Raw genomic sequence first — 17020 nt, forward strand, 5'->3', positions numbered from 1 at the left:
AGATCTGAATCCGGAATCCAAATTTCAGTGACAAGGTATCTGGAGTCCACAGCATAGAAATATCCAGAATCCAAGACTGGATTTCCTCACATGGAGTAGAAAGGTGGTTCAGTGATAGAAGATTGCGTATTATCAGTGATCGAAGGTAGCCTTGAATGTTGTTCTGGGATGCCTCCTGTCCTACGTTGCTGAAGGGCCATCACTTGCGGTCCATCCGCGCCAGGAAGCGCTGTGTTAGAAATGGGGCAGCAAATGCGTTGTAGCATCATCCTCGCTTTTTCCCTGAAACGATGGTTGACCAATGCATACACAATGGGATTGATAGTTGAATTGATCAAAACCAGCGTGTTTGACGCCGCGAGTGAGAAGAATGCATCCGAAGGGGAATAAAAATGCACTATCACGTAATTGGTCCGGTCAGTCACCCAACATATTCCAAAGACGAGGCTGACAAGCATTACCATTAAGGTGGCTCGTTTTCGCATCCTCGGAACAGCCTGTTAGCACAAACATAATATAAACACTATTAAAAACGGTAAAACACTGTGAAGTACAAACATTAACCAAAAGGGACTGCAAAGGACCGCAAACGAATATGTCGACGAATGTAGGATCTATAAAGACCTGATCAGAAAAAATGAAAACTAGACATATTAAATTCTGCAAGCAGAATACTGCAGTGCTGATCGTACCACGTGAAAATTAACTCTGCAAGACATCAACACTACACTGAAAGAACTCAATAAAAAACAGAGCGGGATTGTAGCCATAGACAGCTGTTTCCCCCTATCATTTGGGGCTCGTCAGTATGGCGTAACAACCAAAGAAAGCTCTGATGAAAAATGTCCCCGCACTCTGATTTAAGCCCTGACCTAGAACTCTCAACACCCACAGAATCACGCCATACCACGAGCCCCAAAGAGGGCGAAACAGCTGTCTATGGCTACAATCCCGCTCTGTTTTGAGTTCTTTCGGTTTGGTGTTGATGCCTTGAAGAGTTAATTTTCACGTAGTACGATCAGCACTGCAGTATTCTGCTTGCAGAATTCAATATGTCCAAAACACTATGAAGTCGTTTCGTATATCCGTAATTTCCGTAAGTAAGATAAAGGATAAGCCCCCACCCTCCACGTAGGCCAGATACAAAATGCTATAACAAGGATAGTCTATTACGCTCTAGTTGTTGATTGTCATGATATCAATTTTCTTTTTTCTAGTGAAAATAATATTGCAAAAAAGGTTTGACTTTTGCGTCTTCGATGCAAGATATCATGCTTTATATCTTCGACAAAACAAGGGTCCTTTTTAATGCTTATATGACATAGCAAGCCGATCCGCTGGAGATAAGGATTGCGGGCTTAGTTACGTTTTGCAGACATAACATAACACTGAACTGTAAAACATTCTCTCTCTAGAGAGCTATTTTTAAGTCAAGAAAACATCGATACCATTTAAAAAGTTATTACTATTAATTAACTAAAGGCAGAGTTAGAGCAGCCACAGGAATTCGCAGTTACTTCATGTTAGCGGTTTGCACATCATTCGCCCCATGTAAAGAAATCCGAGTGAAGACAGCCTTGGATTCTGGATTCCAAGCTGTGGATTCCGGATTCCAGGTACTTGATTTCGGATGTCTGTGGAACTTGGATTTCGGATTAATTTCAGTCGTTAGCGGTATTCAGGATATACTCCTTGAAGTGAACTCCAGATTCCAAAGCCCTGGCTTCCAGATTCCACAAGCAAAAATGTCCTGGATTCCAGAGTATTACCATACATGGGGAGACATCATGATATAGTCCAGATAATAAATTATGTCGTGTAATGTCATTCACCACGCAGGACTTGTTATTCATAGGAAATAACAGGAGCCGATTAGGTAATAAACATTACTCTAGCCCTTCTAATTTAAGGGCGACTATACGGTGAGTTATATGGAGTACTAGTTGCAGTCAAGGCTGATCAAGCGTACCCCCTCAACATTCTATTAATGAATTGATTATCTGAAAAATCAATCCGTTAGTTGTTCCCGTATTTGGTGTCAAATTCAAGTCGGCATTCCTGCATGCGTAATAAGCAGTGAATATTTTACGATAACTTCTCTGTATTTGGTCAGATTGAAAATCTTTGAATAGATAAAATCGGCTTCGAAGACATTTACGTCACATTCAGGGAATTGGACAATATTAATGGAATCTTGGGGGATACGCTTGACCTGTAATACCCGTTAACACGGTTAAGTTTTAGATCATCTTACCCTCTGTCGCAGATTGCTTTCTCTACGATGTTCTTCCTTTTTGAACCACATTGTATACGCCACACGAAAGTATAGCACGGCCATAAGGGAAGTTGAGAGAACTGCGAGCAAAAGCCAACTTAGACTGTAGGCCTTGCCGACCCACACACTTGGCCACGTGTTGATGCAGTATTTCCTTTCCTCGTTATATCTCCTGTATATAAACGCTGGAATATTGAAGATCACCCCAAGAATCCACGTGCAAGTAATTATCACCTGTTTTGATATAAAAAAAACAAGGGGTAAATATGGTTTGGTTTCCAGGGGGCTGATGGGATGGGGGGCACTCTAAATCTGCCATACACCAAAATTTTCAGAAGTAATTGTTTACTCTCAGTAAATGCGAAAACACATTGCGAGTACTATATTTACGGCTGGTAATAGCTGACACTACAGCTGCCCCCGCTCTGTTGTTTTTCACATGACACATGACACATTCACATGACACATTTCACATGGTTGGTTTTCACATGACGTCACTAAAATTCAAACTAAAAAACTATCAATCTTACCGAGATTTTACTTTCACGATGCATTAGAGCAGCTGAAAACTGATTTTCATACAAATTTTCGCTTCAAAAGGGTTCTTGGTTTTGTGATAGTGTACGCTTGAATTTCCAAGCTTTTGTGTGACGCGGCATTCAAATGACGGCCAAGAGAGCTGTCATGTAGGTTAAAAAAAAGACTTATTTCAGGAAATTTTGCTATCTAAACAGTTCATGCAGTAGAAAAAGTATTACTTTAATGTTTATGAGTTTCTTGAAGAATAAACACACGCTTTTGTAGCAAAACTCGGTAACAGATGTTTCTGTTGGTTTCCCTCCGCCATGTTGGAGCTCATCCAGGTGAGCACCAGCATGACGTCTCCATACAAATCTCTATAAGTGTGGGTAAAACATTTCTTTGGATATCTCGTATACGAAATATTCCTCTGACCCGAATCTTGGCGAGGGTCTTTGTATACGTACCTCCTTTCATTTCCCAGATTCTGGACTTTATCTATTAAACGGTTTTGATTTTGATTTTGATCTATTTTGAAAGGCGTGACACTGAAAACCAGCAATATTGTCGGTCAATATTGTCTTGCTCGTTGTGTAGCTCTTTGAAATATACCGATTCACAATGAAGATTTTCACACATATTCCATACAATAGGTGAGATAAATACAGGAAACGCAAGGTTTCATGCACACTGTTCAGTTCGATTTAGACAGCTTTTATCAAAACATTCTCAGTTTCGAGAATAGTTTATTCTAAACCATAAGAAAAGATTTAATTAGAAGTTGAATTTTTCGCTATTTCTATTTCACTTTTTGCATTCAGTTCATTTTATTTGCCGGAAAGTAAGCCTTAAAAATTAAAACGACGTTTGACCAATTCACGCTCGGGCATTCTTGTCTTATTTTACACTTTCTAACGGAAGGACATCAGTGAGGAGGGAATAAGTCAGCACAGAATTTGATTGTCGGCGAATTTCTGCAATCGTCCATCGTTCTGCTAGTGATAAGCTAGCAGTTGTTCACTCGTCTTGCCTGTTTAGGGCTGAGTCTTATTCCGGTCAAAGAGAGAGAAAGAGTGTCTGGCAAGGTTTCCATTCAAAGACTTGTGAACTCGTGCGTGTCCTGCAAACTCTCCAAGTGGTTACATATAGACAGTTATATGCACCTTATAACTTCATCTGCGCTTAACGAGTGTCTTTTGGTCAATAACTTTCAAAACAACTGCTCCAAAGAATGTCACTGATAACACGTAACGCAAAAGAGTATCGAAGTGTGACTGCACAATCAATGTCACAAAATCTACCTAAGCGGTCCCTTCGGGATTTTCTGTCTTTACGTCATCCTAACCATTTCGTACTTGCGGGTGCAAACAATAGAAAGGTCATCATTACCTACCAATTCCTCGCGGCGCCTGTTCAAGCAAATAGAGATTTTTTCTGGCATACTGACTGTATATTTCAACTGTAAGTACTTTCCTTAATATACGCGCGAGTTACTAGAGTGCCTCCTCGGGATTTCGCCTTCTGGGCGAAATCCCTGCGGGGGCAATAAATTGAAGTAATCGCACCTTCAAATTACGTTTACGAAGCGGCCTTGCCACGTATTTAATTGGATGAACCACGGCGTAGTATCGTTCAGCAGCTATGGCAACCAAACAAAATACACTGGTGACGGCGCCAACCCATCCAATGTTTCCACCAGTCACCGCTATGCACAGGGCGTCGCCCAATGATCCTTCTGGATGTGAGAAGGCGTGGGAAAAAATGTACTTGGGTGATAAAAATATAACAGTTGAGCTGTCTGCGATGGCCAAATTCAGAAGAAGATAGTCGAGTAGATTCCTGTCGGTGTAATAAACATTGATCATGACAGTTAATTAATTGACAATAGGCTATGGAAAATATACGAAAAATAAAACAGTTTCGATGGGGCCAGATCTCCACCTGATAAGTTATCTGGGCGTTCAGTTGCGGACAAGAAATCTATAACGATGGTAAAAATATGTTTAGAATTTAAAAGTTAAGTAGAAAATCGATAAAATACATCGAATGGAATAAAAAGACACAAGTCGACAGTTGCAAATATCGCGGAAATATATGTTCACGGACGAAATGATTTTAAATAGAGTAAGGTGTATGGTAGAATCATAAAAGAAAGAACAAAAACCATCCACCAAAGAGGCTAGATTACATTGACAGCTAAAAAGAAATGGAATAAAATAATGCTAAATTAATGTAATATCAGAGAATTGTGCAAACCTTTTTTATTGGAAATTTTAAAATGGATGTCAAAACTCGGTTGCAATGGTAATGTCAATGTTGACGTACCTGTCACTACGACTAATAGTTTGAACGATTTTGAAGTTTATTCAAGTTGGGCAAACCTTTTCAAGTCTTAATGCTGAGCCAACAAAAAACGCCAAAAAATTATTATGGTTAGTGCTCCCTAATGAAATTTGTTTGATATCTTCTTCATAAGTCCATAGCAGCATTAATTATGTAAATTTATGTTGTATGAATGAAGACAGCTCAGAATTGACCTTAAAAACATACCTTGGTGACATAGCCCCTTTAATGAAGCTTTTAAAGTCTCTTTTCTGGATATACAATAGCAGAAAAATAATAATAATAATAATAATGATAATAATAATAATAATGGTAAAATTCTTATAGAGCGCAGCTATACATACATGTAATCTCAGCGCGCTTTGAAAATGCAAGAAACAAAATATAAGAAATATACAAACTAAATTATTGGTGACATAGCCCCTTTAATGAAGCTTTTAAAGTCTCTTTTCTGGATATACAATAGTATAATAATAATAATAATAATAATAAGATATTAACAGAAAATGCTGATGTTTTCTTGGCTCACATTTTTTCTACAATAGTTACTTCTTAATAAGTTACTTTAATTAGACTTAGATTCTTTTCAATCTCAAAGCCTACCTCATGTCTCGATTCTTTATAATGATGATACAGACCAGAAAGTTTCCTGCAATGTTTACGATTGTGAGTACGGAGTGGACCACAATTAACACAATATTGGCTGAATCGGAATTACTGTAAACAGACATGGCTCAGTCTGAATTAAACCGGGGTCCTAGCCTGCCTGAAGCTTCTTCTGATCTGCTGAATGATGATTTAAATGAAAGCGATTGTTAATAACGGTCGTAACGCCATACCCTGTCAATACCCTGTCCCGTGGCCCTCATCATCAATAAAGTGCGGGAGTCTGGGTACAAATTAAGTCAGGCTCAATAGGCCATTTCCCAGTTCCCCCGGACCTCTGTATGAAAACGAGGCTAAGTGCTCAAATTTTGTTATGGAAATGATTTTTAATTCTCATGCGAATAAAACTAATTTTTACAAGAAAGGTTGTGCACTTGGCCTCGTTTTGAAAATGAGACAGTGTTTTCGGAACTCGGAAGTGGCCTTCTCTACAAAACTTTTGGAAAAAAATAAGACGCTGTTAATCCGTTTTACTATGATCATTGCCGACAGATTACATGTAAGCAAGAGACTATAAAGGGGACAGAGAGGGCATCCCCCATATACACCCTATTCCATAGGTAATTCGTCTCGAGTTATTTTTAACACCACAGATCTCAAGGGGGATTAGACAACAGCCAATCACATAGCGCGAATGTGTTCCGCGTGGATGACCCACGCTGAGAGCCACGCGTCCTTCACGAAATGACGCAGAACAGAATGGGGGAAGACGCGGAGAGCGATTTTGCTATTCCTTTTGTCGAAGAAAACGACTACAGCGAGATTTCTGCAAAAGCTGTGTCAGCGAAACCGAAATTAAAAAAGAATCGTCCTTTCTCTCTTGCATAAAGCAGAGCAGGGAAATCCTTAACACACTGAATATTCTCTCAGGATCATTTATAATTTACAGTTTGAAGAGAGCAATTTCTGGTTTGATGTTTATTTTTTTCAGTCTTTATAGCGATTATTCCTACCCACTTACTTTGTCAATTGTAGGCGAACCCTCTTAACGCTGAATTTCAAGGGACCATATTCAAGCTCAGAAAGAGAAATAAAATTTCGTCGTTGCTTATTTACGTCCTCCATAAAACGCGAAATTAGGCATTTTCACGTCGTAGTCGTGCAAAAACGGGAAGGAAATGAACAAAAAAGTGTCTTGCACGTGCGAAGTTGTTGTTTTGCTAATTAAACCTATTGTTTTTTTGACGTTCTAGTTGTCGTCCGCGTCGTTGGATCTTAAACTCCCTAAATTGTACAAACGACCAGTTTCAATAGACCGGCGAAATTTCTCATTTTATTAAAGCACTGAGGTTACGACAACTTCGAGTTAAACTGATTTCACGGGTTGTCAAAGAGTCCAGCGATTCCTTTTTCCCAGGTGAGCGCCGACTCATTTCGTTTCAATATTCAGGAATGCTCTCGATCTTTTTACGCTTTCATTGCCTCTCGCCCGACATGTTTTGCAAGGCGTTTGGTCATGCGAAACCTCCACGAAACATCCACGCCTCGCGCGAGGTAACTTAAACCCGATTCTAAAAATAACTCGAGACGGATTACCTAGGGGAAAAGGGTGTATATGGGGGATGCCCTATCTGTCCCCTTTATAGTCTCTTGATGTAAGCCATGCCGGATTAAATTTATAGCAATTTTTTTGGTTAATCTAATGACCGCAACTCTTAATAAAATTCTTTATTGGTACTTATTTTAAAAAAAAAATCGAGTTTAAATACTTGCAAATACCCTTGTTCTGAAAATATAGTTTAGGTATTATGTTTAAAATGCTTTTTAGCACCAAATATTTCTCAGATAGAGGGAAAACTTGTCAGAGAGTATTCAAATAGATCTGAAATAGCACGTATGAAGCTCCTATGACTATTTTGGTTTTATGGGTAAAATATAACAGCAATGCCTGGAACTTAAAGCAATTTTGAAATAGCTTTAAACTACTTCCCAGAAGGTTTAAAATAGAATTTGTTGGTTCGAGGAAACGGAAACAGAAACAGAAACTGAAGTCAATTTGAGGACAAGATCATGTTTCATCTAAAAATATACCAAAACAAATATATATCATCTAATCCAAACGACAATTTATCAAAACAATGGGTTATGCTACCATGTCATGAACATGATTGGGTAGAAATTTTTCCATTTCTCACACTGTAGTTAGAATTGTACGAAAGATTGGGGAAAATTATCTCGTTTGAAGATTTATTGTCTCCTAAATTTAACTTTGGCGTCAAGTGTATTTAACAAATGAATTACTTTTTGCGGTGTTCTTTTGAAATAGCAACTTAAGTGCACAAATGGCGTCAGCGTGGCTAAGGGTAAGGCCAAACTCCGAACCCAAAACCAACCAATTATTATGATATACGTCGATCTATTCTAAGTTAAAAATGAACATCTGCTGTCATGGTTAAGAAGTCGAACAATAAATGAAGGATCCTTTGTTTCGTCTCTTGAAAATGTTGAAATAGTCGACGTTGTTTGGCCAAGTTTGAGAATGGACTTTCACAATGTTTTTCTGAAGTCTGTTATTTTAAGTTAGACAAATATGACATTGTAATAACAAAAATGAGGAATTCGCTAATGGCAATTTCAATTTAAATAGATCATGGATGACATCAAAATGTGGTTTATAAAACCGGAAAAAGTGGTAGAGAGCCTTAGGCGAGTGCGTCACTGATTATTTTCAAGCCATATTTGGTTTCGAAGTCTTCTGTGATCTATAACCAAGCCACAGAAACCACTATAGGGGATACATATTTTAAAAAGGACTTAAAGAGGACACTGGCATCGTCGACCAACAATAGAACAAATAAATAAAATTAATACATACATACATACACACATACATATATACACACATAGTTTTCATAAAGGGCAGCCCCAAATCAACAAAGCAGGCTTCTAAAGCAAAAACCAAAACCAATTGAGACAACACTCCTGACGTCTTAGAAACATTTGGTCGTTTGGTACCCCTGTTCGTTTGCTATTAGAGCGATTTTACTCGGCCCGTGAACAACACAGTTAATAACAACTTGAAAAATAGCTACAAATAATCAAAAGAAGACAATAGAATTAGTGAAACATAGTGCGTAGGATTATAATACCTATTTCACGGGTTAAGAAAAAAAATCACCCTAACCGCCTTGTGTGTCTAAACTAGTAGAATGAATCGATTAAACAATATATAATTTTTTGTATAACCCTTGTCTCGTAAATTGTGGGATACAAGTTGCAAGAAACATTGCCTAAAACGTAGATCCTATAACCTTATCTACACTAATCTAAAACTGAAACTACGTCAGTGTATGTAGATCGGAAAAGAACATTCAAAAATAGTATCATTGCTTGGTCTAAAGTGGGTAGATAAGAACAGTTACTTCTTGACAACTTAAACTTACTGAGTTTGCAAGGTATATATATTTATCTTTTCTCCCCACGCAACATCGACGCTTTCCCGACCAGACTAAACAGTTCCTTTCGACTTCGTAATATCTCTCCTTTTTTTAACGTCAGTTTTGGATAAATTTAGCCTACATTGTTAACGGTTTTTGTATATAAGCTCAAGCAAGCGCAGAAGTTGACAGCTGATGCAATTAACTCGTGACTTATAAATAACGGACAGATCTAAAGGATGTGGGTAATGACAATCAATATCATGTTGTTCTTGTTATTATTATTAGAGCGGTTTTCACTTGACTGTCGTAAAACCAAAACCAAAGTAAATACACTAGCCAACCAAAGGGCGTAGTAAAACCAAAACCAAACCAATTCCTCAATTACTTTCGACAGTCAAGTGAAAACCGCTCTATAATTTATTAATTAATTATTGCTATTATTATTGTTATTATTATGGTGGCTCTGGTATGATTTTCTGGCCTGCCCATGCTTGGTATGCTAAATATACAAAATACTAATCCATCGTCAACACTCTTCGTAGTCATCATAAGGAGGGAATTGGAAATTCGGTGTATGCATGGTGTAATGTTAAGTAATCATTAACAAATTGGTTATTCCGGTTCACGACGCACAAGCCCACGAGCTCTACCAGATGAGGGTGGGTTCCCTGACGTCATTCAAAATGGTCAACAACATATTGACCAAGATCATAATTGGATTTTACTTGAAATTCAGATCTATGCAAATAGCGAAAGTCCATGGACTCTGATGGATAGAGCTTGTTAAAATCAGTTTATTTGCCAAAGGGTTGAGTGATAAAATTGCGTTTGTAAAATTTGGCGACTTTGCGGTGCAAAAGCTTCGATCGCCTCCGACATATCCGGGCTCTTAAACTCGGCAAGGATAACTCAGGGCGCCCTTACAAGCAGTGTCGAAGGTTTTCGTGGCTGTTTCTTTTTGTAAAAGTTGGACACAGCGGTCTATTTTAGGAAATTATAACAGGAAAGTTCAACCATATACTTCCCGTCTCAAATACGAAGACTCGTGGTCTGTTGCGGATGGGTGTGATCACCAAATTACGTAAAACTGAAAAGATTAAAAAAACAATGAACAAAACCCACATGACACATCCACACAATGGTTTCCGCAACAACAAGCACCCGGCGTATTTTATAAGAATTTAGAGAAATATCTCTCAGACTATCTCAGACTCCGCAGGACAAGCAAAATTATATTCCGCTAAGGTTTTACGCAACGAGCATTTGAGTACCATCTTCCCTTGCATCTACATGTATCATTACACAGAGAAAGCATTTCAGATTCTTCATTTCCTATAATCTTGTGAGAAAGTTGGTAGAATAAACTTTCTGTTAAACAACAGACAATTTCTCTTTCAACTTCTCGCCTTGAATTACAATTCAAGTTGCAAGAAAAATTACCTGAATCCTAACGTAAACTTTTGACCGCTTTAAAATTCTATAAGCTGCCCCAATATTCGCATCTCATCTAGAAATTAGAATATCAGTACTGCTTGATTCCAGGTGGCTACTTAAAAACCTCATTCAGACAACTTACTTAGTTCGCACGAAGATCTTCTTCAAACACAACAGCGACGCTTACCATGATACCACATTTAAGTAAATGAACTTATTGTAACCAACTCCTCTTTCCTTCATAACGCACTAAGTACCTTGTCTTTTTTGTAGCTGGGGATAAATTGTCCTTACAAGAGTTAAACGTGCTTTGAATAGCCCACGCTCGATATATTAAAATTCTAACATGACTCCGAGGCTTTTGGGTAAATTGCAAATTTGTTTACGACTTCATAGTCTCTCAATTCCCAGAAGAGACCTGAGCACAAAGAAAACCAAACCAAATATAGAAAAATGGCATGAAAGCCTCGGACTCATGTTGGAATTTTGACACAGTCGAAGCTCGCGTAAGCGACCACCTCGGAAATTCGCATGGTAAAGTAAGAGATGGCGGTCGCTCACAAGAGCCTCAGAAACTCATTCATAATTCATAGAGAGAAGAATAAACGATATTAATGTTTAATGTGTGTCTTCATATCTTTAAGTCGCCAATAGCGCAGTGTTCAGATTACGAGGGATTAAAAACAAAGGAAAAGTCGAGTTGGGTAATTCCAAAAGTTGTCGCAGTCGCTTACGAGAGCTTTTCGTTACAAAGATTAAGTCACAGTTCAAACTGGATTTCACAAAGGTGCTTGTAACTGGAGCTGGTCGCTTACGTGAGTGGTCGTAAGGAGAACTTCGACTGTATATCGAACGTGGGCTATTAGCTTAAACTTAACTTGTGACAGTGCTATCAGTTTGGGCAAAGAAGATGTAGAGATAACTTCAATCAATATAATGGGTCTTTTTTTTATATTTTTAAGGCAGGTGCCCTTATTATCACTGTCTGGCTTGTCATGTTTAATGCGTGGTGAGATATGCAAAATTTTCGGAAAACGATCTGAGTGCGTCATATGGACTCTTACCCCCAGGGATAAAAAAATCGATATGGTTTAATAATCATAATAATGATAATAATAATAATAATAATAATAATAATAATGCTGCATAGCTTATTGAAGTAGAAATATGGCTCTTAACCTCTGACTAACTACAACACTATCACTAACCTACACTAATCTACTTATCAACTGGGTATAAATTATCATGCATTACTACATGCATAAACTAGGAGCAGTGAAACTGTAAATACCCCACCATGTTTCAAAGGTGTGGAGGGGGGTGGGGGCGGGGTTATTTACTAATCTTGTGTAAAGATATTAATAGTTATGACAATCGGACTCAGTGGAGTATAACTCGCGCCAAACTATTTAGATTCAGATTAATGGATAGCTTGCATGTGATGAGCCCTACCAGATGATATATAATTTATTAAAAGATATCACGCTGCTAAATTCTGTGATATTACACAAAATGGTAGTCACATTGGCCACTGTGTCGGGATCGCGGCTAAGTCCGGTCTGAAAATTCTGCATGTAATCACGCTCGCCCACAGGCAGCCCAAGCTTACTATGAGAGTTGATTTAAAATCACTAATCCGTGTGGTATCACCGTTTACACTCAGGTGGCCAGCATATGCAAATGTATTTGAAATAAGGGACTGTGCAATAATTATCAGGAAGGGGGGCTGAAAAACTAGAGGGGGCAGGGGGCATTACGTAAAATTGCTGCCAAGATAGGGGGGGCTCAAAGTAAAATCACTCATTTGACGGAAGGGGGGCCTTAAGTTTTATTCGAAATGTAAATAAAATTAAACGCAATAAAAGATTCTCAATACAGGCATTATGATAGACTGTAACAAATATCAACACGAACAGCTGTTAAACGATTATTGAAAATATTCCATCAAAATGAAAAGCAAATTCACAACTGATCAATTTTAACCCGTCTTCTAATTAATTAAGCTGATCCTATGTAAAGCAAAAATCATGAACTTGTTTTTCAGCTTCCCCCATAAAACAATGGGAATCAAACAGATCTCGTAGACAAGCTTTGTCGGTTTTTGATGTGAATAAAAGTAATGTTTCTTCATCGACTGAATCGATTTGCTGAATTCCATATATATGTGGCTCATAACAAAGTTCAACAGGCTCTCCTCCCAAGGATCTAAGTATAATGCAAGCTCTTTTTCGTCTGTTATGTGAAGCGTTCAACCTCCTGTTCTTTGATTTTTTTTCTCTCCTCCTTTCTCTTTCTGGCTTCAGAAATTTTAGATTTTGAGCCAATGTGGTAAGCACCCCGGTACTTAGCAAAAGCATTGTCTAAATTTTCAATCAAGCGATCAACATCCTTCTCGATACTAGCTGTTACATAATAACGTTTGTCATTATTGAAGCTGTGATGGCAGCTCAGTCCGGTCTTGAGTTTACCAGTGTGGTGGGAGGGGGGGGGGGGGGGGGGGGGTGGGTGCGACGTTATTTTTAACATAACAGAGGGAGGGCTAGAACTAATTTTTTTGTCTTGGAGGGGGGGTACTGTCTAAGTTTTTGCTAGATAACTCTAGTTTTTCAGCCCCCCCTCCTGATAATTATTGCACAGTCCCTAAAAGAAAGCGTTTTATTACATTAGAAAAAAATTAAAAAAAACTCCCCTAAGATTTTCTTGGTGCACCAACATGGCAGCCGTTTCATTGTTTTGCAACACGTAATGTCCTGATTGTGCTCGGCAACTTCTGTGCAACTTTTGGCATTTCGAGCAACTTTTTGAGGTTCTAGCAACCTACAGCAATTTTTGGTCTTTCTGAGCAATGTTTGAGCAAAATATAATTTAGGAGCACGAAGGCAGGAAAGAGTCAACGATTTGGTAGAAGAATTCAATTTATGCGAATTTTGTCAGAGAGTTAGGAGAGGATTTTCCCCTCTTGTAAATGATTATCAACCTTTGAACACATAACAACGCCTTTCGCAGGCCCAAAAAGTCATACCCAACAACAAGAGTCACTTCGATCTTCCCTAGATAAGTCGGGAAAGAGGAAGCGACTTTGCTGACATCTTCAAAGTCCCTTGATATGCCGATCATTCCGCGATTTAGACGAGTCAGGCCATTTTCGACCCCAGTACTTACGGGTTTGGGAATGCCCGCGTAAGTTCTGGGAAACTCTGCGCCACAGTAGCCAAAATCTGGCTATTTGGGCCTCACAGCGCATGCTCTCTTATCCAACCAAAACTTTTTGCTTCTTTTATATCTACTTCATCGCGAAAGCCTTGTGCTGCCTCGGTATTAGAACTGAAGAAATTCAGTTAACGGCCTTGAAGAATTTTCAGATAACCAAGGCTCTTGTGGTGGCTGCTGAAAAAATACCGTGAAACGTTCCCAATCACAGATTTAAGACTTGAAGTTTGCGTATGCTTGACAGATGATTAAGTATTTCTGTGGACTACTTCACGAGGCGGTAAGTGAAACCCGAATGGCTTATTAAGATAAACGTATCGAAATTCCAATAAAACTTTCCAAAATATGAATTTAACATCCTTTTATTTATGTTTGTTCATGAACATTAACACTTCAGCGAAGCTGCTTTGAAATGCGACATCGTGGAAAAATTAAAGAAGACAACTATAAATATCTAGTCGCATTGTACACGCATCACTTTAGGGAACGATTTCCTTTATCTGTTTTTTTTTTCTTGCAAGTCTGTTTTTGGGCAATTTACGACAAAAAGCTCAAGTTTTCATTCATACTCGGCTACTTCGTATGAATACGATAACATGGAAGTCAAAGAAAAATCAGAAATGTGTCATGATTCTTTAACTATATAGCTGCCAAAGATGTCGGTGTATTTTTATTTCATGTTTCACATTCAAATCATTTTCTAGTTCAATATTCGATATGTTGCTAAGCTATTTTATTTGAAAATTAGAAAATCCAGTAATTCTGCCTAATTAGTCGTGCAAATGTTGTTTTGGAATCGCTGAAATCAAGAATCAGCCGGTCGTGTTTACTTGAACATTTCTAGGGAAAAACCCGCTCATCCGCCAGACACGCCGCATGTTCAACCGCTCTCGTGCAAATTTATATGGACCAATCAGAAACACTTTTATTGTTTTTTGCTGAAACCAATCAGAGAAAATCTTGTCCCAGGGTTCTCGAGAGCTCTTGATCTCTCTCCTCTACATGCGCAGAAGAGCTCTGGGTCGAGATTGAAGTCAGGCAAGTTTCATACTGTATAAACCAGTTTTATCTGTGCACGCAGGCGTACTCTGGGGATTTGCTGACTTTTTCTGCGCCCACACTCGATAACAAAACAAATGCCTGCCGCTTCAATTTCACGCACTACTCCTTTTTTTATAGAAATTGGAAAGTGCACCCCGATTTGAGATGGCTTTTCTTTTAGATTTAACCATATCATGTGCTTAGCCAATTTTACTTGCGTGAACGGATCCACAATCCAGCAAGTACTCCCCAAGGTTCTTGGAAGGATAAACTAATGGGTTTTTGAATCAAAATATTTAAGAAAAAATTTCTATGCCTATTCTTTTGTGTTAATTTGTTCAATCATAACATTAATTCAAAATAAGATCACGAGGCTACAGAATCCAAGTTGTATTTATTTGATCGATGCTTTCAATATTTCACGCGTATCTGTATGGTATATTTTTCGGGTAAATATGTTTTAATGGATGTCTAGATTTTTAATTAAAAAAAAGGATAAAAAATTAAAGATTTTTTTTTATAGCTTATTTGCATCTCAATTTTTTCGCCGAATGAAAACTTCGAGAAGTCGCGCGGTGGTTAGTTTGAAAGCGAGATAGAGACTGAGGCTCGGTTGCATTTGAATTTGGAACATGCTAAATGCATGTTGGCAGAGGTTCCTTCCTCTTTCCGACTTATCTAGGAAGATCGAAGGGAATTTATTAGATAAGCTTCGAAAATTGAACATGAATGGAACGGTCCTCCAGAAATTTTTAGCCGTTCTCAAGAAATAGAAAATTCTAGACAGTATTTGCTTCTCCGAATAGATATTTTACAGAAAACAGTCGATCGTATACCAAGTATGAGTTTTAAAGGGACTGTGTCACGATTGTGCGCATGTGTGAGCTGTGACAATAGCTGATTGTCTTTGAACCAATCGGAAGCGAGTAAGCTGCACGCGAGGAAATTTACTTAATTTAAGATTCATTGTTCGCGAAGTGGGAGTCTTCCGGAAGTTTATGTTCGATTTTATATATCCCCATAATTCATATTTATTCTCTGGTATTCCTCAGATAAATGTTGCAGATGATAAGAATAAGATTTACCACCCTGTCCTGCTTTGAAACAAACATTTACCTACGTGTATTTTTACGTACCTACGCTGGAAAACCAGTCTCCGATCTCTCTGTTTACCCTATATAAACTTAGAAATACCTGCAAATAGCTCCTGACTGGTGATCAAAATACACGGTATAGGATGAGGCCAACTTTTTGCTTAAAATGCCAGCTAAATGCGCGCTATAATAAAATAAGCCATGCCATGCGGTCCGCTAGCTCAGTCGATTGATACCGGCTGAAAATCGTAACATTGTTTGAAAGCAATTCTTTATGATAGCGCTTCATCATAAAACGCTTTCATTGCAATAGTAGCCAAATGACGTATAAGTATAAAGATTATTCTAAAAGGACAACGTAAAAAAGGCATAAACAGGAGCCCATAACTATGGCATAAACTCTCAGCAATTAAAAAAATTCCTCCCGAGTCGTTGCGTTGGGTGTTCCGCAAAACAAACGTTATCGATTCAACACATAAAGAAACCAGATGTTAAACGGAACATTCAGGGAACAATTTATTTTTAAAAGATCAATTCTTAAACATCTACGCTCATACAGAAAAGATACAAGGAACATTCCCAGTGAACTACATCAGTAAAGATCGGGCGGCCTGTTGCTTTCAGTGCTGTGTCAGTGCTTTCTACTGTACAACTACGGATCGGAGTCATAAATCGAATGCCTGTTAAATCGTTTCATGTTCGATGGTTTGTCTCCTCAAACCTCACACGACTTCGTGTACAACAAACGATTGCTGAGTTTTCTCCTTCTGATTCCAGGCACTCGATAAATTAAATTGCTGCAGACAATCGAAAGTCATGTCGCAGATCAGCTTCACTCGCCGCTGCGTCCAATTAGTAGTCGACGGCTGTATCGAGGAAACCCTTTTTTACTCCTCTTTACATATTTATCGTTTAAAAAATATCCGTCAAAGGTGGATAGTTGACTGGAGAACCTTGATAGACAGAAATGAAAGCCAGATGACCACATTAAAGGTCACATTTGATCCGTTTGTAGGACTGGCACTGACAACAACGAACTTGGCTTCGTACGGTTCTCA

General features: G+C 38.4%; 1 protein-coding gene across 1 annotated transcript; it reads right to left on the reverse strand.

The window, feature by feature from the left end:
• Positions 1–86: 86 nt before the first annotated feature.
• LOC140945400 (allatostatin-A receptor-like) lies at positions 87–5954 on the reverse strand. The gene is made up of 4 exons (XM_073394433.1): positions 5741–5954; positions 4360–4633; positions 2255–2509; positions 87–497 (listed from the first exon to the last, which is right to left on the reverse strand). The coding sequence occupies exons 1-4, from the start codon at positions 5866–5868 to the stop codon at positions 87–89; spliced, it is 1068 nt and encodes a 355-aa protein (XP_073250534.1). The 5' UTR covers positions 5869–5954.
• Positions 5955–17020: the final 11066 nt, after the last annotated feature.

Source organism: Porites lutea, chromosome 8 (assembly GCF_958299795.1).
Source record: "Porites lutea chromosome 8, jaPorLute2.1, whole genome shotgun sequence".
Classification (NCBI taxonomy): domain Eukaryota; kingdom Metazoa; phylum Cnidaria; class Anthozoa; order Scleractinia; family Poritidae; genus Porites; species Porites lutea.

Excerpts from the sequence above, each read along its gene's own strand:
- LOC140945400 (XM_073394433.1), bottom strand. The coding sequence starts at position 5,868 with ATGTCTGTTTACAGTAATTCCGATTCAGCCAATATTGTGTTAATTGTG. Across the intron at positions 2,510-4,359 it reads TTCGTAAACGTAATTTGAAG|GTGATAATTACTTGCACGTG; the intron begins GTGCGATTACTT and ends ATATCAAAACAG. Across the intron at positions 498-2,254 it reads AAAGCAATCTGCGACAGAGG|GCTGTTCCGAGGATGCGAAA; the intron begins GTAAGATGATCT and ends TTGTGCTAACAG.